The 23,150-nt window shown below is 32.9% G+C and overlaps 1 protein-coding gene across 3 annotated transcripts in view; it reads left to right on the top strand.

Moving 5' to 3' along the window:
* LOC127701548 (inositol 1,4,5-trisphosphate receptor type 1-like) overlaps nt 1-23,150 on the top strand; it is a 405,533-nt gene that overhangs the window by 260,037 nt on the left and 122,346 nt on the right. For 2 of the 3 annotated variants that reach the window (XM_052205479.1, XM_052205470.1), the window contains 5 exons: nt 4,785-4,913; nt 5,717-5,837; nt 6,166-6,341; nt 9,574-9,618; nt 18,602-18,738. In XM_052205479.1, the coding sequence (XP_052061439.1) occupies nt 4,785-4,913; nt 5,717-5,837; nt 6,166-6,341; nt 9,574-9,618; nt 18,602-18,738 (608 nt within the window). The remainder of the gene's footprint in view (nt 1-4,784; nt 4,914-5,716; nt 5,838-6,165; nt 6,342-9,573; nt 9,619-18,601; nt 18,739-23,150) is intronic. The other variant, XM_052205488.1, reaches the window with a different exon arrangement.

Here is a 23,150-nt window from a genome sequence, read left to right as displayed (position 1 = left end):
TCTTATGAAACTCATATCATAGGTTTATATTAGCAATGTCTTGGCCGAGTTCGAAAATCAATGCCGATCAATTATTTTAAAAAGAGTTATGCCCCTTGGAAACATTAATTATATGGAAAATTGCATTGTTAGCGCTCTCATGTGTACAATTCTTGCCAGATTTTTACGAAACTTATATCATAGTGTCTTGGAAAAACCAAAATATTTTCTTGTGAATTTTCCAATTTATACATGTTGACAAAGAAAGGCATTTAACTGATTCCATGAGAAAAATTAAAGACCATACTTTAAAAAATTTAATAATTTTATAACAAGAATAACAGCACTTAGGATCTGTTACAATAACTGTATTGTCCATATGAGCTACTATGTAATATGTTCATTGTAGCAGTGTAACTCAAATTGCATCAAAGTAAGCACACTTTATTGTATTAAACTTGATTCATATGTTAATAGTCTGATTTAACTCAAAGCAATGCAAATGTCTTATGAACAGTTCCTTTTTAACTGTTCATGCTTGATAGATCGTCTTGAGCTGCTCATTATCTGGTGGAACTAGGAGGTTACTCACTGACTTTGTATTGTTCTGAGCTATGAGGGACTTCTGATGAGGTTATATTTAACAGTCTTTGCATGCTTGGAATGGTCATTCAGGTCATCGTGGTCAATGCTGCAGACTTTGCAAAAGCCATGTGATATCAATCCCTTTTGTTGAATTTGACAATCAGCCACTTCTATCTTCTTAGGCGGCATAAGAACATTGTTGCAAAAAATGATAATCCTCCATAATCACAATTTTTTCCATTCTGACATACAGACAGAGGAATATAACTCAAAAGTTCCAAAAAAGTTTTAATCTTTGCTTTTTTACTATGGCCTATTAATTAGATGAAAATGTGCTCACAGGAAATATTGAATTCGATTAGCTAATTATCGCTGATCATGATTGTCTCCCTTGGGAAAAGTTCAAAACCGGAACAATCAAATTATAGTGTAGTCAAACTTACCTGACTCTCTTTTCTGGTAAAAAATACCACTTTTTAAATGCAGCTAAAACCTAAAAGCTACTTGCTATGCAAATAACCAGATTTTGTTTTATTATGGATGAACAGGAAATTGTGTATTTTCACACAATAAGTTCTTTGCATACATTTAATACTCTTCTGCTCTGATCTTCAAATCTGCACAAATGATTAAGCTCAGTCACTTGTTAAAAATTGAGACACGTCCAATATCCCTGCATAGGGCGTTTTTGTTTACGTTCTATTTTTGAGTTCCTCAATTTGAGGTGCATTAGGGATATTGACCCAACTAAATTATGCAAATAAGTATTACAAGATAAAGGGTAATCTGTAAAAGCATTAGGTCAGGTATATTTGTTGTATTGTTGCGCAAAATTTGGTGTTTTGAAAGATTGTAAGCTGTACTGCCTTCATCTGACCCTGACCTTGTTTTCATGGTTCATTGGTCAACATTAAGTTTTCATGGTTAGGTCTATTTTTCAGATACTATAGGCAATATGTTAAAAAGTAAAATTACAAAAATACCGAACTCCGAGGATAATTCTATAGGTTGCACTTTGTAAATACAGCTGTTTCTCAAACCACGCCTCTTTTTGGGGAGATATAGAATATTCATAGATAACTAATTTTGTTTACATACTGGTTCCCAGTTATGATCTCTAGGTTTCATCTCATAGAGACATAACTTGGGAATGTTACCAGTAAATATACATATGCATATTGTCTATATATAAATCTGTGGTAATCCTACAGTCAAGGTAGGGATAGTTAAGAAATTTAGTGTTAGTTTAAACTCTTAGAAGTTTGGGGCATATAAACGTTGAAAATATGCCGCACAGCCCTTTATTTTGACCTTTGAAAAAAATTGTAGTGCATATGAACTTTCCATTCTAGGATATGATTTTTTTCAAAACTTCATAGTAAAAGTGTTACAGTTTTAGCCGTAAAAGTAGTTCCTATGGGAAATTGCATTGTCAATATTTACAGAAATGCAACCTATTTTGGGTGAAAAAAGAGAACATACAGAATTTAACCAAATTTGGTTTATCTCACAGATTTTAAAGAAATTTACTCAAATATGAAGTTTTATAAATATTTCATGAAGATTGAGAAAATCCTGGGCTTTTAACTATGATGACTCAGCATAAATTCACAGTTTACGGTATGCATAGTTTACTTAAAGCCCTGAATGCAAAAAAAAATCATAATATATGCATATTTGTAAGTTAAATTGTTTAGAAGTGCTTATATTTACTCTTCGCAGTCATTGAAACTCATAGATCCTTCCTGAATATTATTGGTGGGGTGTTTTTGTCCTGTCGATAACCCAAAAGTAAGCCGTAATGCCTAAATCTGCTTTTTTGTCACCGTGGCATAAAAAATACAAGCTAGAAATACAAAAATATCTCAACAAAACTTACAATAGTGTGTTCTATCCTGAATATGTATTAAATATTCCATATTGCTAGAAACAGCAGAATAATTTAGGAAATTTGAGACCCCAGGGGCAAAAAAACAGAGAAAATTGCCTACCCCTGGGTCATAAAACAAATTATTTAACTTGTAAATGCTATGATTTTATGATTATAAAGGTCTTTTTATAGAAAACAATACCTGTGCTTGGAAGTTATGCAAAAATTAGATGTTAGCAGTCACTTCTATAAAATTTTAAGTGAATTTATACATCAGACTGGTATCTGCATACATACAACTATTGCAAATATGGCTTTGTTTTAACACTTCTAGCTCATATATTAGCTAAATTATGTCAGATGTATGGTTAGAGATGATACTGTTGTGACAAGAATTCTAAACTGACCATTTGAGGCAGAAATTGTGAACTTTCATTGACAAATAGGCATACAGTAAAATGTGGACTGGCGACACAGGCAGGATTTGATACTTTATATAATCTTGAATGTTGGAATGATTGACTGCTAAACATAACATTTACAGTATTCTTAAATGCTTTCAATATGTTATCAGAACAGTTTTAAACAGGTTCTAGGCATTTCATGTCAGAAAACATGCAAATAGGGTAAGCTGGCAATAATTAAAGTCTTGTTTTCAAATTCTTTAAAAGATTGAAACAGGGGAGGGGGTATCAAATGAACAGTAAAAGAAAACTTAAGAGTTTATGCAGTGATTTCTTTAAGGCTATAATTCTGATAAATAAGTATTAATGTGAGAAAAAGTGTTTTTAGAGAGTTTTCTATTGGATTAAATGTTTGTATAGGTTGCACTTTGTAAATACAGCTGTTTCTCAAACCACGCCTCTTTTGGGGAGATATAGAATATTCATAGATAATTAATTCTGTTTACATACTAGTTCCCAGTTATGATCTCTAGGTTTCATCTCATAGAGACATAACTTGGGAATGTTACCAGTAAATATACATATGCATATTGTCTATATATAAATCTGTGGTAATCCTACAGTCAAGGTAGGGATAGTTAAGAAATTTAGTGTTAGTTTAAACTCTTAGAAGTTCGGGGCATATAAACGTTGAAAATATGCCGCACAGCCCTTTATTTTGACCTTTGAAAAAAATTGTAGTGCATATGAACTTTCCATTCTAGGATATGATTTTTTTCAAAACTTCATAGTAAAAGTGGTACAGTTTTAGCCGTAAAAGTAGTTCCTATGGGAAATTGCATTGTCAATATTTACAGAAATGCAACCTATACGGAAAGTCCCTGAGTAAATGGCAAATTCAAAAGCTCAAACACATCAAACGAATGGATAACAACTGTCATATTCCTGACTTGGTACAGGCATTTTCTTATGTAGAAAATGGTGGATTAAACCTGGTTTTATAGCTAGCTAAACCTCTCACTTGTATGACAGTCGCATAAAATTCCATAATATTGACAACGATGTGTGAACAAAACAAACCGACATAATAGGTAAAAATGTCAAAAATAGGGGTACAGCATAAATATATTTTAGTGTATGGAATGATTATTAGGTGCACATGTCAATCTGGAAGGGTTCATCTGACCTTGACCTAATTTTTATGAATTATTGATTATGTTAAGTTTTTGTGATATCTGTAGTAAAACCTTGATCTTTAAATTTCGACATTAAATTCAATCAAAAACCAGCTGATTTGTGGTCAATTGCTTCACTTCAAACCTGTGTGTCTTCAATCATAAAAACAACAAGTTTAATAAGCCTGAAAAAAAACTGTTGAATGGTTTTGACCAAGCATATGAAACCTACTACCAGCTGTTAATATTCTTTCTGCAAAGATTATACTCTGAAATCTAAGATTTCCATAACAAAATTATGTTTTCAAAACGTAGCAGCCATTAATTTATATATAATCAGTTACTTATTTGATTAGGAAAAGGGAAGGTTCCATGCCATAATTTATATTGATGTCACGTACAGTAATATGCCCCCAGTTCACACCATCTATATACACATGATTTGGTCTTGGTTTTCAGATACGGTACTATAAGAAATAGACCTTCTTTTACATTAGGGGTCCCTATGCTTTAGAGTTAGGGTTCATTTACGGTTATGGTTAGATATGGGGATGTCTAGGTAAGGGTTAGGTTCAGGTATGGGTTTAGGGTCCATATACTTTAGAGTTAGGGTTCATTTAAGGTTATGGTTAGATATGGGGATGTCATAGGTTAGAGTTAGGTTTAGGTATGGGTTTTGGGTCCATATACTCTTTTTAAATATTTTTGACAATTTTTATTTCTTTTTATCTGTCAGACAATAATCAGATTGTCTTTACCTTTTGTTTCTAGGTATCAACAGCTACTACAGATCGTAAACATGCTGATATCGCCCTAGAGAATTATGTTACAGAAACTGTTATGAACGTTATATACACATTCTTCAGTTCACCTTTCTCTGATCAAACAACTGCCTTACAGGTAATGTATCTGTTTTAACTGTAAATAAAGAGATGTTGTATGATTGCCAATGAGACAACTATCTACTAGAGACCTAAGGACCAGGATGAAAACAACTTTAGGGCACTAAACAGCCTTCAACAATGAGCAAGACCCATACAGTAGCTTTAAAAGGCAGGAAATTTATTTCAAAGGCCAATATCAGCATGGTTTTGGAAGACTGCATACCAACTATTTTTACAGGAGTTATGGCACTTGGAATTAGAAATTATATGGAAAATAACATTGTTAGCGATCTCAAACAAGGACAACCACTGAATAACAGTCTCCTGACTTGGAACAGGCTCCTATAGAATGTTGCGGGTTAAACATGTTAGCAATTGCTCAACCCTCCTCCCATAACCCTTGCACATTGTTGTTACAGCACAACATAAGAACAAGCTGTAAAATTTAGTTTAAAAGACTACTCATCAGATCAACACAAAAAACATCTAATAAAAAAACTTAAGAACACAAAGTACCCATATAAGAGTCTGTCACAGTTACTGAAAGCTAGTTCAAAGCCAATTACAGTTAATAATTAAATTATGTTCCCAGACAAAAATTATATATCCTTTATAAATTTGCTTGATCTAAGTTGTGTTTATTATGTTTTGCAAGCTTACCAGAACTAACAAGTTTAAAAGTTTTTTAAAAGGAGTTAATTAATCCTTATCATAAGTCAAAAGAGCAGTACCATATAACAGATTATACCACTATTGTTATTTATATTTTGGAATGTTTTGTTTGAACACATGGTTAATTTATGGATAATTATGTTGTAGGCCCGGCAGCCAGTCTTTGTTAAGTTGTTACAAGGAGCTTTCAGAGTGTCTGACTGCCATTGGTTAAGTGGATCTCAAAAGTACCATGTTGAAACTTGTATAAAGACGTTAGCAGATATAGGTTTGTAATACCAGTTACTACATTGTGTATGTTCAGATGACCATTTGTATTTTAATTTTTTTAAGACAATAATATTTTCAGGTCATATATACTATGATTGTAGGTCTATGTTGTTGTCAAAAAAAATCATCATGTCACTTAATTGTCATTTCATGTCATTATTTTCCCCCTTAGTATGTCAGTTTTCAATTTTACAGAATGGGATGCAGTCATAAAAACAAAATGGAGATTTGGTTAGAAGTATAATCAGTTATCTGCATAAAACCACTTTGTGTGCTTTCGTATTAGTCTTAAATAAGTAATGAAATAGAGGAGAACTCTTTTTCAGCAAAGACTAGAGGGATAGCAATTCCAGTAGATTTAGACAGCCAAGTTAGCATTATGTTTGAGAAAGCACAGATTGTGGCAAAACAGGCCAAACAATGGATGTCTGTACGATCAAATAAAAGAGAGTCAGTTGCTTCAGTTTCTAGAGATTACAGAAACATTATTGAAGGTTTACAGGTAAAAGTTTCAGTACAGAGTTTACTTTCTTTTATGGTTGAGGTGTGCTGCTTCATATATAATATTTATGTAGTTTTGATAGTTAATTTCAATGATATCTTTAATAATTGAAAATACATAAATTTTGTATGATTGGCTAGGAATGGTAAAAAGGTAATGCAGATTGATTTCATAAGAAAGTTTTTAAATTGCTAGCCACCAAATTGCTGTTTTGCACAGATCTAGCTTTGAAATGCCAATTAGATTTGCTAAGCTGCATTTTAGTATGTGATGTAAGTTACACTTTTAACATAATTAATTCGGGGAATATGTAATTCTACCAGATCAGAATTTGTATATTAATTATCTTAAAAATTAGGTGTTTGTTTTTTTGGTTTCCTGGTGATAACTAAAGTACCAATTGAGAGAATATTTTTAATTTTAAAACGATATCATGGGACCATAACCTACAGGTGAAGTATGATTTTGATGGATTTGACATTTACTGATAAAGAGTTATGTCCCTTAGTTTTCTTAAAATCAGAGTTTTATTGTCAAGCCTGGAACATTTATGTCAAGAAAGTGAGACATAGCGATCCTAGATTCCATTTTCGGCGTCAGCAGCATCAACATTTAGGTTCAGTCTGTGGTTAAAGTTTTTTTAGACCTCAATAGCTTTGTCATATTTTCATGGAATTTTAGGAAATTTGGACAAAAGCTTAGTTTTGACCAAAATACAATAGTCAGAGCAAAATTTTGAAAATACTTATTTTCATTTTTCTGTATTTGCTGATAAATGGACTTATTATTTTTTTACATTTAACAAGTAGATACAGTCTGGGTTTAAAGTTTGTTACACATCAATTACTTTGTCAAACCTTCATAGAATTTTATGATACTTTGGCAGAAGCTTTTTTATGATTAAGAGATAATGTCTGAAGCAAACTTTTGAATTTTTTTTTTTTTTTTCATTGTCAGTATTTTTCTGATAGAAAGACTTAGTTTTTTACAGTTTACATTTACAGACAGTCTGAGATTAAACTTTTTTGACATGATAAATTTGTAAACCTTCATGGATTGTTATGAAACTTGGACAGAAGCTAATCTTCAAGACAATGAAATAGCATCTAAAGAAAAAGTTTGAATTTTGTTTAAATTCTGTATTTTACTGATAAATGGACTCACTATTTAAGTCAACATGTTTCAGGTAGGCTGAAGGTTGGCGCCTATTAAAACTTTTAAACCCGCTGCATTTGTTTACACCTGTCCTAAGTCAGGAACCTGATGTTCAGTGGTTGTCGTTTGTTGATGTGGTTCATAAGTGTTTCTCGTTTCTCGTTTTTATATGCCCGTTAACGGGACGTATTATGGTATACCTCTGTCCGTCCGTGGTCAACATGTCGGACATTAACTCAAAAATGCTTAAACCAATTTGCATAAAATTTTGGTGAATTGTTTATATCTATTGACGTGAGCTCCCTTTCGTTTTTTATAAATTTTAGATTTTAGGTTTCCGAGTTATGGGGTTTTATTCATTAAAAAAAGGGGGATTTTCCAGTTTTCGGACAATAACTCGAGAATGCTTTCCCCAACTTGCAAGAAAGTGTGGTGAATTGTTTATATCTATTGACATGAGCTCCCTTTCCATTTTTATATATTTTAGATTTTACATTTCCGAGTTACAGGGTTTTATTCATAAAAAAGGGGGATTTTCGCGTTTTCGGACAAAAAATCAAAAATGCTTTCAGCAGTTCTTATGAAACTTTGGTGAATTGTTTATATCTATTGATGTAAGCTCCGTTTAGAATTTTATAAATTTTACATTTTACATTTCTGAGTTATGGGGTTTTATTCATTAAAAAAGGGGTGATTTTCCAGTTTTCGGACAATAACTCATAAATGCTGTCAGCAATTCTCATGAAACTTTGGTGAATTGTTTATATTTATTGATGTAAGCTCCCTTTACATTTTCATAAATTTCTAATATGACATTGAGAATTAATTGAACTTAATTTGTTTATAGTCTGACAACAGATTTACTAAATATTGCGCAACAGCACAGTGTATTGCACAACAGCAAGAAATCTTTAATTGAATATAAATTCAATTCATATAACCAATTTCAAGTTCTTTGACTACATTTATTCAGAAACCTATAATATGTCAAATATTTAATACAATCCAAATTCAGACCTGTATCAAGCTTGAATATTGTGTCCATTTTTTGCCCCAACTGTTCAGGGTATGACCTCTGCGGGCGTATCCAGCTGCGCTCAGTGATGCAGTTTATTTATATAGATTAGACCGTTGGTTTTCCTGTTTGAGTCATTTTTGGGCCCCTTTATAGCTTGCTGTTCGGTGTGAGCCAAGGCTACGTCTTGAAGGCCATACATTGACCTATAATGGTTTACTTTTACAAGTTGTGACTTGGATGGAGAGTTATCTCATTGGCACTCATACCACATCTTCTTATATCTATTACACTTTTATACTGACAGCGCTCAGCAATCGCAGGCGAGACACAGGGTTCCGTGGCACCCCTTACAAATCTTTTTGTTTCTGGATGATAGTAAATGTTCCACTTGACAGAATCTTTTTAAATTTAAACACTGTCGTTGACCTAAATATACAGGTCAGTATGACTGTGTACATTTACCGGTAAAGAATTATGCTGCAGACAGGGGTATCTGTGATCTCTAGATCACTGAATTCTAGATTAGTATATAGTTATATTATAAGAAGTTACAGATAAAATTAGATGGTTTAGGAATTTTTGTTAAATTTGAGTCCCTTGAATGTAGAAAATTTCATGGGGGGGAACATAATTCTTCAGGGACAGTTGTTGAAATTTTTTAAATCTTTAAATTAATATTCTGAACCAATTGAAAATAATATGGAAATTCACAACTACATCACCAACAACTCTTTCCAAATTTAGATTGATAATTCAGCAGAATTACCTCCTATTCTGATGCTTGACCTTATAAGTTTAAATTCATAAAATGTCCCTTCTGGTAGTGGACATTTTACTGCATATGCAATGCTCTCAAAATGGTTGTTTATTATTTATTTTAAATGATGTTTAGATTAAGAAATACTTGGTCTACTTTACTTACGACTCAGGTGTCTGCAAAGATTTATATGCATGAAACTAAGAATGTTTCTTTATTTTCTAATGTCACTATCAAAGGGCCATGCTTTCATATGGTTATGTTGATATGGAAAAGTACAAAATAGCATTTATTTATATTAGGGTATTAGTTGCCTACCAGAGGAGGAGGTTGAAGAGGTTATTCAGGTATTGTGTGTTACAAAGCAGATCTGTCAACTTGTCCACATCCCCCAGTCATCAGCTGCTTTCCATTAACTTGTCACATTCCATTGCATCTTTAACAAAAGCCAAACCGTTGTTATACCATCTTGGCACACTTACCATTACTCCCGTTTACAACTTTAATAACACCATCAGTTTTTATACGACCGCAAAAAAATTTTGAGGTCGTATATTGGTATGACGTTGGCTTTCACACTCTAACTTTAGTTTAAGTGAATGGATATCTATGAAATTTTACCATAAGGTTCAATACCACAAAAGGAAGGTTGGAATAGATTTTGGGGGTTATGGTACCAACAGTTAAGGAATTAGGGGCCAAAAAGGGGCCATAAATAAGCATTTTTTGTAACTTCCAGACATAACTTGTGTGTTAGTGTATGGATCTCTCTGACATTGTACCACAAGGGATCTCTCTGACATTGTACCACAAGGTTCCATATCACAAAGGGAATGCTGGGATTGATTTTGGGGGTAATTGCCTCAAAATTTTAGGAATTAGGGGCCAAAAACAAGCATTTTTCTAGTTTCATGACAATAACTTGTGTGTAAGTGTATGGATCTTTCTGAAATTGTACTACAAGGTTCCATATCACAAAGGGAAAGCTGGAATTGAGTTCGGGGGTCATTGCCCAAAACGTTAAGGAATAAGGGGCCAAAAAGGGGCCAAAAATGAGCATTTTTATACGCCCGTTTACGGGACGTATTATGGTATACCTCTGTCCGTCTGTTCCGTCGTCAACATGTCGGACATTAACTCAAAAATGCTTTAACCAATTTGCATAAAACCTTTGGTGAATTGTTTATATCTATTGACGTTAGCTCCCTTTCGTTTTTTATAAAATTTAGATTTTACATTTCCGAGTTATAGGGTTTTATTCATTAAAAAAAGGGGGATTTTCAAGTTTTCGGACAATAAGTCAAGAATGCTTTCACCAACTTGCAAGAAATTGTGGGGTGAATTGTTTATATCTATTGACATGAGCTCCCTTTCCATTTTTATAAATTTTAGATTTTACGTTTCCGAGTTACAGGGTTTTATTCATAAAAAAGGGAGGATTTACCAGTTTTCGGACAAAAACTCAAAAATGCTTTCAGGAATTCTTATGAAACTTTGGTGAATTGTTTGTATGTATTGATGTAAGCTCCCTTTAGAATTTCATAAATTTTACATTTTACATTTCTGAGTTATGGGGTTTTATTTATTAAAAAATGGGGTGATTTTCCAGTTTTCTGACAATAACTCAAAAATGCTGTCACCAATTCTCATGAAACTTTGGTGAATTGTTTATATCTATTGATGTAAGCTCTCTTTTTATTTTCATAAATTTCTGATATGACATTGAGAATTAATTGAACTTTATTTGTTTATAGTCTGACAACAGATTTACTAAGTATTGCACAACAGCAAGAAATCTTTAATTGAATATAAATTCAATTCATATAACCAATTTCAAATTCTTTGACTACATTTATTCAGAAACCTATAATATGTCAAATATTAAATTACAATCCAAATTCAGACCTGAATCAAGCTTGAATATTGTGTCCATTTTTGCCCCAACTGTTCAGGGTTGGACCTCTGCAGGCGTATCTAGCTGCGCTCAGCGAATCAGTTTATTTCTAGTTTCCAGACAATAACTTGTGTTCAAGTGTATGGATCTCTCTGAAATTGTACTGCAAGGTACCATACCACAAAGGGAATGCTGGGATTGAATTGGGGGTAATTGCCTCAAAATTTTAGGAATTAGGGGCCAAAAAGAGGCAAAAAACAAGCATTTTTCTAGTTTCAGGACATTAACTTATGTGTAAGTGTATGGATCTTTATGAAATTGTACTACAAGGTTCCATATCACAAAGGGAAAGCTGGGTTTGAGTTGGGGGGTAATTGCCCTAAACATTTAGGAATTTGGGGCCAAAAAGGGGACAAAAAAACAACCATTTTTCTAGTTTCCAGACAATAACTTGTGTTCAAGTGTATGGATCTCTCTCAAATTGTACTACAAGGTTCCATATCACAAAGGGAAAGCTGGGTTTGAGATTGGGGGTAATTACCCTAAACATTTAGGAATTTGGGGCCAAAAAGGGGACAAAAAACAACCATTTTTCTAGTTTCCAGACAATAACTTGTGTTCAAGTGTATGGGTCTCTCTGAAATTGTACTACAAGGTTCCATATCACAAAGGGAAAGCTGGGTTTGAGTTGGGGGGTAATTGCCCAAACATTTAGGAATTTGGGGCCAAAAAGGGGACAAAAAACAACCATTTTTCTAGTTTCCAGACAATAACTTGTGTTCAAGTGTATGGATCTCTCTGAAATTGTACTGCAAGGTACCATAACACAAAGGGAAGGCTGGGATTGAGTTTGGGGGTGATGAATCATAAGGGGGTTCAAAAAATTTGGGGGGGGGGGGTTCCCTCTCAAATTGTACTACAAGGTTCCATATCACAAAGGGAAAGCTGGGTTTGAGTTGGGGGGTAATTGCCCTAAACATTTAGGAATTTGGGGCCAAAAAGGGGACAAAAAAACAACCTTTTTTCTAGTTTCCAGACAATAACTTGTGTTCAAGTGTATGGATCTCTCTGAAATTGTACTACAAGGTTCCATATCACAAAGGGAAAGCTGGGTTTGAGTTGGGGGGTAATTGCCCAAACATTTAGGAATTTGGGGCCAAAAAGGGGACAAAAAACAACCATTTTTCTAGTTTCCAGACAATAACTTGTGTTCAAGTGTATGGATCTCTCTGAAATTGTACTGCAAGGTACCATAACACAAAGGGAAGGCTGGGATTGAGTTTGGGGGTGATGGATCATAAGGGGGTTCAAAAAATTTGGGGGGGGGGTTTCCTTTTTTTTTCTTTAAAATTTTCCATTTTAAATTGGTTATTTCTGATTTATATGTAAAAGCAAATAATAATGATATGGTTTGAATAGGTAAATTAAAAATTTTTAAGTTCTTAGAACACATTCATTCTGTGTCAGAAAGCTATGCTGTGTCAAATATTTAATCACAATCCAAATTCAGTGCTGTATCAAGCTTGAATGTTGTGTCCATACTTGCCCCAACTGTTCAGGGTTCAACGTCTGCGGTCGTATCAAGCTGCGCCCAGCGGAGCATTTTATTAGTTTTTGATATATTTTTGTTTTGTCTATGACATAGTCATGCCAGGAAAGACCTAGGATTACTTTTCTGGTGGCATTAATTTTGCAGATAACATCAATATCTTATCCTTACTTTCAATTAGGATAACAAAACGTCTGTTTGTTGGTGTTTAGTGCCACTTTCAGTAACCTTGGTTATATCATGACAAATTGTTTTTATTGGTGAAGGAAGCCAGGGTATGTGCAGAGAATCACGACCTAAGGCAAAAAACTGGCAATACTTGTCAACTAATATTGGAGTCCAACACACCTCACCAAGAACATGTTTGGAACTCATAACCTCGGAGTTTACAGGCTAGGGATCACAGTAAATTATTTATAATACTGTTCTTCTGAGGCCCTGATAAACTGTGTATAGGATTGTTCATGATGAATAGTCAATGTTACCATATCTCATTTTCAGGCTTCGGTGGTCTGGTTATTTTCAGAATGAGGCCTTGTTCTCTGGAACTGTACATTAAGATTAACAATATTTGCTATACAAGTAGTGTATTTTCATCTGGTATGTGTATAATGGTCTTGACCTTATTTCCTTGCTCAAGTAGTGATGTGTCACAATTATGTATGTTCCACTGTATCAATATATGAACAGTCAACACTATTTTGTATTTTGATGGTTTGAAAGGGGGTATGTCACATGACCTAGACTTTATTTGATGGCTTCATTGATCAGGTTCAGTTTCAGAAAGAGGTATGTTCCTCATTGAGTATGTCTCATTAATATTGACTTAAAGTAACTCATCAAAGAGACCAGGCTTATAAGTTTTCATGATTAGGTAAAAAATGATCAGCAAAACAAGATATTCAAATAGGTCAACATGACCAAAAACGTCAGTCGACTCTAAATTGAAGTGATTTCTTTAAATGACCATTTTTACCAATTTTTTTGCATTTTTGCCTGTTATCTAAAGCTATAATAGATAGATAGAGACTTTAAATAACAAAATTGATCAGCAAAATAAGATCTACAAATAAATCAACATGGCCAAAATCGTCATTCAAGTTTGTATTTGAGTTATTGCCCTTAAAAAATGATTTTTAACAAATTTTTTTGTGCTTTTGCCAATTATTTTAAAAACTGCAATAGACGTATAGAAACAGTCAAAAAACCACAAAAAATTATCCTCAAGGCCAAATCTACAAATAACCTAATGTTACTGAAATCATTAGTTCACTATTCATAGGAACTTAAGTTCCCTTATCATTTTTAAAAAAAGTTTTTGCCTATTATCTTTAAACTATTATAGATAGATAAAAGTTTTAATATCAAAAATGATCCGTAAGGCATAATAGATCAGCAAAGATGAAATTATCAGTAGTCTTCTTATAGGAGTTATTGCTCTTAAATGACAAATAATTACCTTTTAATTTATGTGTTTTGAGTAAAAAGTCTAGAATATAGAAAGAAACTGTAAACAGAAAAAAAGATCAACAATAGAAATTTTAGTCATGAATTATCTTCTAGTGTACAATATTGGAGAGTGTCCATTCTTCAAGATGCACATAGACGTAGGTGAGGGACATAGACTATTTAGAGCCTCTTAGTGTAGTTCCAATTGATAACTATATGCCTTGTCTAGGTAACATTGTGATGTGATCTATATATATGAAACCCTTTTGTATTTATACCCCTGTTCCAGAGGAGGGGTGGGCTGATTATACTTGTCTACTGTGTCCATCTTTATTACATTTCTGTCACATTTTTCTTGGTAACTGCAAATCAGAGCTTCTTGATATTGGGTACAAGGATTGATATTGTTAAGCTTAACTGTGTGACACATTTTCAGATCATTTACTTATCAACATCCTGTCTGCTACATACATGTATGTTCTTCACATTGGTGCAAGTATAAGAATCTTTTGTAGCATTTTTCTCAGCACTTACAAATAAGAGATTCTTGACATTTGGTACCAAGCTTTGTATCGTAAATCCTCCTGTGTGACATATTTTTAGATCTGTCACTTATTTTCTCCTGTCTGTCGTATACATGTATCTTCTTTAATCTTTTGTGTGAAAAAGCTAAATTGATATCTTTTTTGCTATGCAATGTCTGCTACTTACTTTAAATTCCGTAAATAGGAATAGGGCATGAAATGGTTCTTGCATAAATGAGATAGCGACCATTGACAAAACTCTTCTAAAATGAAAAAAAATCACAATATTTCCTTCTTTAGTGAATCAAGTGTTCATCTTCAACAGGCTTGAAAATGATCGTTTAGATATGGAAGCAAAAATCAAAAAAGGTATGGCAGAAGTCCATATATAAACATTGCATTTCATTTTTGAACAAATAATAAGAAAAAAAGGGACACATTTGGTACTGCTGGCATCTGTTCCTGACTGCAATTAAAAATTCAAGTTGACAGGTCTGATGGTTACATTTTGTGATTTTATTGTTTTCAGCTGAGTTTTCAGTGTAAATTTTTAACATTTGAATAGCATTTACAAGTTCTGTTGCACAATATAGTGGTTGTCTTTATACCTTATTTGGTTTATTTATCATTTTTCAGAACTAAATCACATAATCAAACACTATGTCATATATACATGTATTAGATAGATTTTTACACAGAGATGTCTATTTTATGTATTCTGCTGTAGATAAATAAGAGAAGTTCTTTATTTGTTTATTACTTTTTAAAAGCTAACAATTTCATTGAGTTGTGTTCCTTGATATACATAGACATTGTATGGTAAGTGCAAATTGATAAACTATTGAGATGCACCTAATACATTATTAAAATAGAAGTGATGTAATTCAGTAATATAAGGACAGCTGTTGACTATGGAAATAAAACAGTTTTGGTAAAAATAATGTAATTTATCATTTGTTTGTTTCTTTCAAAAACTATTATGTCACATTTGTTGCACAATGAATCAGTTGCTAACTGGCCAGTACTGAAAGGAAATGTTCAGCTGAATTTCAACTTCTTTATACAACTTTTCATTTGGTCAATTTGCACTTCACAAACAGTGGTTTAGATTTCAGTAAATAAGTTGCTATTTATGCATGCTGTAAAATGTTATAACTAGTATCAATTTTGTTTTGCCTGCGATAAAATTCCAAGAATGTGAGAGATGGGGGTGCTAATCTGGCTGTGGAGACAGCGTTAACTAATTGTAGAAAGCTTTATATTTCAGAAGGTAGAAGACCTGGATGCTTTGTAACTTGTATTAAGATACCATATGTAACAAAGTTGACGACTGTCATATGTCAGTTATCCTTGATCTCATTTTCATGGTTCAGTGACTGCTTAATAAAACTATGTGGTTTTTTGTCAAGTCAATTTTTATACGACCGCAAAAAATTTTTGCGGTTGTATATTGGTATGACGTTGGCGTCGTCAGGGTCGTCGTCCGAAGACACATTGGTTTTCGCACAATAACTTTAGTTTAAGTGAATGGATCTCTATGAAATTAATTTTACCATAAGGTTCAATACCACAAAAGGAAGGTTGGGATTGATTTTGGGGGTTATGGTACCAACAGTTAAGGAATTAGGGGCCAAAAATAAGCATTTTTGTAACTTCCAGACAATATATTGTGTGTTAGTGTATGGATCTCTCTGATATTGTACCACAAGGTTCCATATCACAAAGGGAATGCTGGGATCAATTTTGGGGGTAATTGCCTCAAAATTTTAGGAATTAGGGGCAAAAAACAAGCATTTTTCTAGTTTCATGACAATAACTTGTAAGTGTATGGATCTTTCTGAAATTGTACTACAAGGTTCCATATCACAAAGGGAAAGCTGGAATTGAGTTTTGGGGTAACTGCCCTAAACATTTAGGAATTTGGGGCCAAAAAAGGGCCAAATAACAAGCATTTTTCTAGTTTCCAGACAATAACTTGTGTTCAAGTGTATGGATCTCTCTGAAACTGTACTGCAAGGTACCATACCACAAAGGGAAGGCTGGGATTGAGTTTGGGGGTGATGAATAATAAGGGGGTTCAAAAAATTTGGAGGGGATTTTTTTTTTCTTTAAAATTTTCCATTTTAAGTTGGTTATTTCTGATTTATATATAAAAGCAAATAATAATGATATGGTTTGAATAGGTAAATTAAAAATTTTTAAGTTCTTAGACCACATTCATTCTGTGTCAGAAACCTATGCTGTGTCAAATATTTAATCACAATCCAAATTAAGAGCTGTATCAAGCTTGAATGTTGTGTCCATACTTGCCCCAACTGTTCAGGGTTCGACCTCTGTGGTTGTATCAAGCTGCGCCCAGCGGAGCATTTTATTTCACTCATTATGAGTATTGGGATAACTCTATCTGGTATAAGGGATCCTTACAAGGTGTACATGTCAATCGGATAGGGTTTACCTGACTCATTTCATGGATCAGTTATCAAAGTAAAGTTTTCTGTTAAAGTCTCTTTCTCAGGACATTAAGCAGGAGGTAGACTATATTTGGTGTATTGAATGATTGTAAGGTGTACATGTCTGTTTGTTAAGTTTCATCTGACCTTGACCTCATTATCATGGTTTATTAGTAGATATAACATTTTTGTCTCACTTTGACCAGGGCAAAAAGTGAGACTTAGGTATGCTGTTTCCAGCGTCGAAGGTTACAGGCGTCTATAATGTATAAGTTTGTGATTAGGTCAGTTGATGATGAACCACTAGTGGTAGGTCAGTGATATTTGGTATTCAGTTGTATTATTAGCATTGGCACATCTCATTTCCTTGGAGATTGTTTGGCCAAACCCCGTCAGTCATGGCCTATTGACTTTGAAACTTTTGCTTACTTACCATGTATTAGTTTGTGATTAGGTCAGTTTAAGGGGAACCACTAATGGTAGGTCAATGATATTTGGTATGCAGATGCATACCCATTGGCACATCTCATTTCTATGGAGATCATTTGGCTCTGCCTCCCTCAGTCATGGTCTATTGACTTTGAATGTTTTGCATAGTTTAAGAGGAACCACTAATGTTAAGTCAATGATAGTATCAGCATTTGCTAGTCTTCTATTCCATGGAGATTATTTGGCCGAACACCTATCAAGAATCATTGACTTTGAAACTTTTACATTGTTTACAAGTTAAAGTTTGTGTTTAGGTTAGTGTTGAGGGAACCACTTATGATAAGTCAATGGTATTTGGCATTGGGGCATTCGATTTGTTTAACCAGTTACCGTCACCAAATTTTCTTTGAAAATGCTCCATTTGCTCTTTGTACATTTGATTAAAATACATATACTATTCAATTCTTTTATACCTAGGTCCTAATGCCAATCATCCTTTCAAAAAGATTTTCAGCAGACATTTAAGTTATGATTACAACATTCAAGACAAACCAAAAATAAGTTCCTGATAAAAAAAAAATGTTACCTCTAATACAACATGTACAAATCCATTTAGGTAGCAACTCTGCTAATTCATCCATCAAAAATCTAGATATTGAAATTGTGAAGTACAGCTGTCAATAACTCATGAACCATTGAACCATTGCTGTTCAAATTTTTAAAATATGTTGCTACTGATAACAAAATGGAGGTCAAGTTCGATACTGAGGATTTCACTTTTAACTGGTTTGCTGTCAATTTGACAGCATATTTCTTGTTTTCAATATTCAAATCCTGTTCAAAAAGTTCTAAATACATACAAAATTTTATGATAGTTCAGTTCTCCAGCAACATACTTATATCAGGCTGATAATGATCTCTCATTTCATGCATCTCATCATGAATATGCATTTTATATTTGCAGCTAGATGTTAAGCAACAAGCAATCTATTAACTTGTGAAGTTTTATTTATTGAAAGCATAACTATTTTTCAGGAAATAGTTGAGCTTCTAGAAGATCGTCTTCGTCCACTGGTCCAAGCAGAGTTGTCTGTTCTTGTTGATGTTCTTCATTTTCCAGAACACTTATTCCCTGCTGGTACAAAATGTGAAATAGGAGGATTTATATCTCGGTAATATTTTCATCTTTCATTCTAGAATATTAGATATTTTTTATTGCATTATAATAATCATAATAGAATTGAGAATGGAAATGGGGAATGTGTCAAAGAGACAACAACCCGACCAAAGAGCAGAAAACAGCCGAAGGCCACCTAAATGTATTAAAAAGAATGCATTTATAATATTAAAAATCAGCACTTGAATTAAACATCAGTTTCAGATTACTTTTAGAAAATTTCCTATCCCTGAATGATCATAGGTACATTTGTTGTTTGACCTCAGTAACGAACTAGTGATCCTTCGTTACACCATATCTCATGGTTGTGGTCCTCCTTAGAGGAGGAATATTCATAACTTGCATACATACATACATACACACATACCTACAGTAACCTGTCACTCTGAAAAGAAAATGGAAGTTAGGAATCAATAAGTTTTTGGAAAATTTGGAACTATTGTTCCAAGTCTTTCCAGCACAGGTTAGCTACTAAATCTACAGAATGTATACACACTGAAATATAGTTCCCTGTAATTCTCATGCGTATTGTACATATGCACATATGAACTGTGAAAAATTTGGGTTATATCTTTGGAGCAGTTCATTCAAGTATGTGTGTCTTTAGTTTTGTCAATTTACAGGCTAGTTTTGTCATTTTAATTAGGTAAGAGTAATGATACATTACCAGCATGATTGACTGCCATGATCACCAAGCAATCAGAGAAAAGGTGGGACTAAATTAGAATGTCTCATCTCCTTAAATGCCAATCATTTTGACCAAATTTCTTATCAACCTCAGTCTTTCATAATTAAGCAGATCCTTCATTATACATTTCAATACACAAATACTTGACCTCATTATTGTATACACAAATGTATATGTTAGATGTTTGAAATATAGAAATTATAGATTTATTCATTGCCTATTACTTTTGATCTACACTACAGAAAATGATTCTATAATTATGTCTGAAAGAAAAATGATTAACAATTAACAAGATCTTTTTTTTGTCATAAGAAAAGACAAAATATTAAATATAAAAATAAAAGTAAAAAAGGTATTCAAGTAAGGTCTATATTTTACTTTATAAATTTATGCAATAATCATCTACTGAATCAATAATTTAGATAACTGTCACCAAGGTCCCACAGAGCACTGTTAGATAAGGGGGAGCTAACTCGTATGTGCTGGAACCAAGGGACAGGGGGTCAGTCTATCGCTAGACTTAATGTTCTGATAGGCATAGCTAAAACGCAAGGAAGGTTTTCATAATTTAATTAACGATAACAATTTAGATGAATGATGATAACAATCAATTAGTAAACAATGCCAAATAATAATAATAATTAAAGTACAAAGTAAAAATCTAAATATCAAATCCAAAGTAAAACTATTTCTCCTTACAATGTCAAATGTAAAATAAATGCCAAAACTACTAAATCATAAAATGAACTTAATCTCAAAATCAAAATGTAAAAGTCTCAAAAATAAAAGATTCCCAAAAGTATTTTCCAAAGTTAAATTATGAGTCAGAGATAAATTTTGTCTCAACACTACACAGTCAACTGGTAGACTGGTAGACAGTCTTATAGGTCCAGTATCATGACGTGAGTAGTGAGAGGTTACGCTTCCGAAACACTGACTGTTTTCTAAAGTTTTCTCAAAAATAAAAGGCGAGTCAAAAATACATTTTTGTCTAAACACTACAAAGTCAACTGGTAGACTGATCAACAGTCTTACAGATCCAGTATAATAGACTTTAGCAGTGCAAGTTAAGGTTTCCGAAAGGTGACTGCTTTTCCTAAATTTCACAACGCTATTTATACTAAAACCAAAAACTAATCAACATGACACAATATGTAAATAGTACTCTCATTAGCAAAATAGAATATAATTAAACAAAGCAAAATCCCTTCATGTTTTGATAAAAACTTAAAATATCCTAGTGACATGCTAATTACAATTAATATTTCAAATCAAAGTGCTTTGAGCAAACTGTGACATTTCGAGTATTAATGCCACAGCATAGGTAAAATTATTAAACAAATTAATTAAAAAATTTTACAAGATACAAACTTAAAATTTTCTTTCTAAAAGATAAAACATATTTTTTTATACAAAATCATACTATTAAAAATATAAGCCAAATAACACACCATGACATATTCCCCCCTGCTCTTATATGTTTGTCCCCAAACATGATATAAACATTTACATAGTAACACCTAAAAATATCTCAATACACTCTGTACAAACTATAACCTGGCGCCAAAAAATAAATATACCAACAATTTATTTCAACGTGCTAGCTTCCAGCAACCTGTATTCCTTGTAAGGAAATTTAACAGATGAATTATAAAATAATATCCCTGTAATCCAAAATTCAAATTGATGTAGTAAAAAGAACCAACAGGCGTGCACTCCTACTAATTCCTAATACTACAAAAAAAAAGATAGAAACTGATTGTTTTCTATGTGCTACTGTCTTGGAAGGTTGCTATGGTAAAATGATAAGCACCATCATGATATTCACTAATGTCTAAATGATCTGAGTTGGTAATGTCAAAGTTCTGTTCTTTTAGTCTGTTTTCGCTTTGTTGTTTCACAAAAAGTTTAATCCTATAAATAAGCTCTAGCAAGTTATGTTAAAAAATTATGAATTTCTGCTCAGATGTCCAAAAGAAAGTTGAAGCACTATTTCTCCAATTATTGCGTGTACTTCTCCACAGACACCGACTGCACTATTGATCATTGATTTCTGTATCGCTGTAGTAGTGTTTAGACGGTATAATTGATGTTGGCTGATACAGCTAAAAGAAGCTCCACTGTCGACTAAACATCTCACTTGAAGGTTCTCTAGTCCAATTTCAACAAAGTTCCTCTCCATGGTTGTTGTGAACTGGAAACTTGCTGTTCCTGGTATAACACTGGATAGCCTGGCACATCTGTCTCTTTGGCAGCACCATCCTTTTGAAATTCTCTTTCTTCCCATGATTTTTTTTTATTCCAATTACCAAACTGAAACTAAAAGGAATTTTGTCAGTATCTTGTTTATGTTAATTTCTCTACTATGACTCAAATTTGCCAATCAAAGAAAATTGCACAAATAATATTTCTCCTGAATTGAATGTTAACTTCTGTAAAGTTTTGCACAAACAAATATTATAAAATTACAGATTCACACCAAGAATCAACATACATCTATACTTTTCACTAAGAAATATTAAAGTGTAATATAATAAGCAAGATGTACTTATCTTTTAGTTGTGTGTTGTTGAATCTGCAACTTGTCTCTGCTGTTACTGGTTCTCTCTTCCTCTCGTTGTCTCTCCTGCTGTTGTCTCAATTTTGAAAATTTAAGTTTTAGATAATTTTGAATGAATTTTGCCAACCTACATTCTAGCTATGCAGTTTCAGAATTTCATTTGTATCGTGCCCAGGGTCAAACTCCACCATATCTGTCACCAAGGTCCCACAGAGCACTGTTAGATAAGGGGGAGCTAACTCGTATGTGCTGGAACCAAGGGACAGGGGGTCAGTCTATCGCTAGACTTAATGTTCTGATAGGCATAGCTAAAACGCAAGGAAGGTTTTCATAATTTAATTTACGATAACAATTTAGATGAATGATGATAACAATCAATTAGTAAACAATGCCAAATAATAATAATAATTAAAGTACAAAGTAAAAATCTAAATATCAAATCCAAAGTAAAACTATTTCTCCTTACAATGTCAAATGTAAAATAAATGCCAAAACTACTAAATCATAAAATGAACTTAATCTCAAAATCAAAATGTAAAAGTCTCAAAAATAAAAGATTCCCAAAAGTATTTTCCAAAGTTAAATTATGAGTCAGAGATAAATTTTGTCTCAACACTACACAGTCAACTGGTAGACTGGTAGACATTCTTATAGGTCCAGTATCATGACGTGAGTAGTGAGAGGTTACGCTTCCGAAACACTGACTGTTTTCTAAAGTTTTCTCAAAAATAAAAGGCGAGTCAAAAATACATTTTTGTCTAAACACTACAAAGTCAACTGGTAGACTGATCAACAGTCTTACAGATCCAGTATAATAGACTTTAGCAGTGCAAGTTAAGGTTTCCGAAAGGTGACTGCTTTTCCTAAATTTCACAACGCTATTTATACTAAAACCAAAAACTAATCAACATGACACAATATGTAAATAGTACTCTCATTAGCAAAATAGAATATAATTAAACAAAGCAAAATCCCTTCATGTTTTGATAAAAACTTAAAATATCCTAGTGACATGCTAATTACAATTAATATTTCAAATCAAAGTGCTTTGAGCAAACTGTGACATTTCGAGTATTAATGCCACAGCATAGGTAAAATTATTAAACAAATTAATTAAAAAATTTTACAAGATACAAACTTAAAATTTTCTTTCTAAAAG

This window comes from Mytilus californianus, unplaced genomic scaffold (assembly GCF_021869535.1).
Source record: "Mytilus californianus isolate M0D057914Y unplaced genomic scaffold, xbMytCali1.0.p SCAF_1, whole genome shotgun sequence".
Lineage (NCBI taxonomy): Eukaryota > Metazoa > Mollusca > Bivalvia > Mytilida > Mytilidae > Mytilus > Mytilus californianus.
The sequence above is the reverse complement of the archived record's forward strand: the minus strand, read 5'-3'. Positions and strand labels throughout refer to the sequence as shown.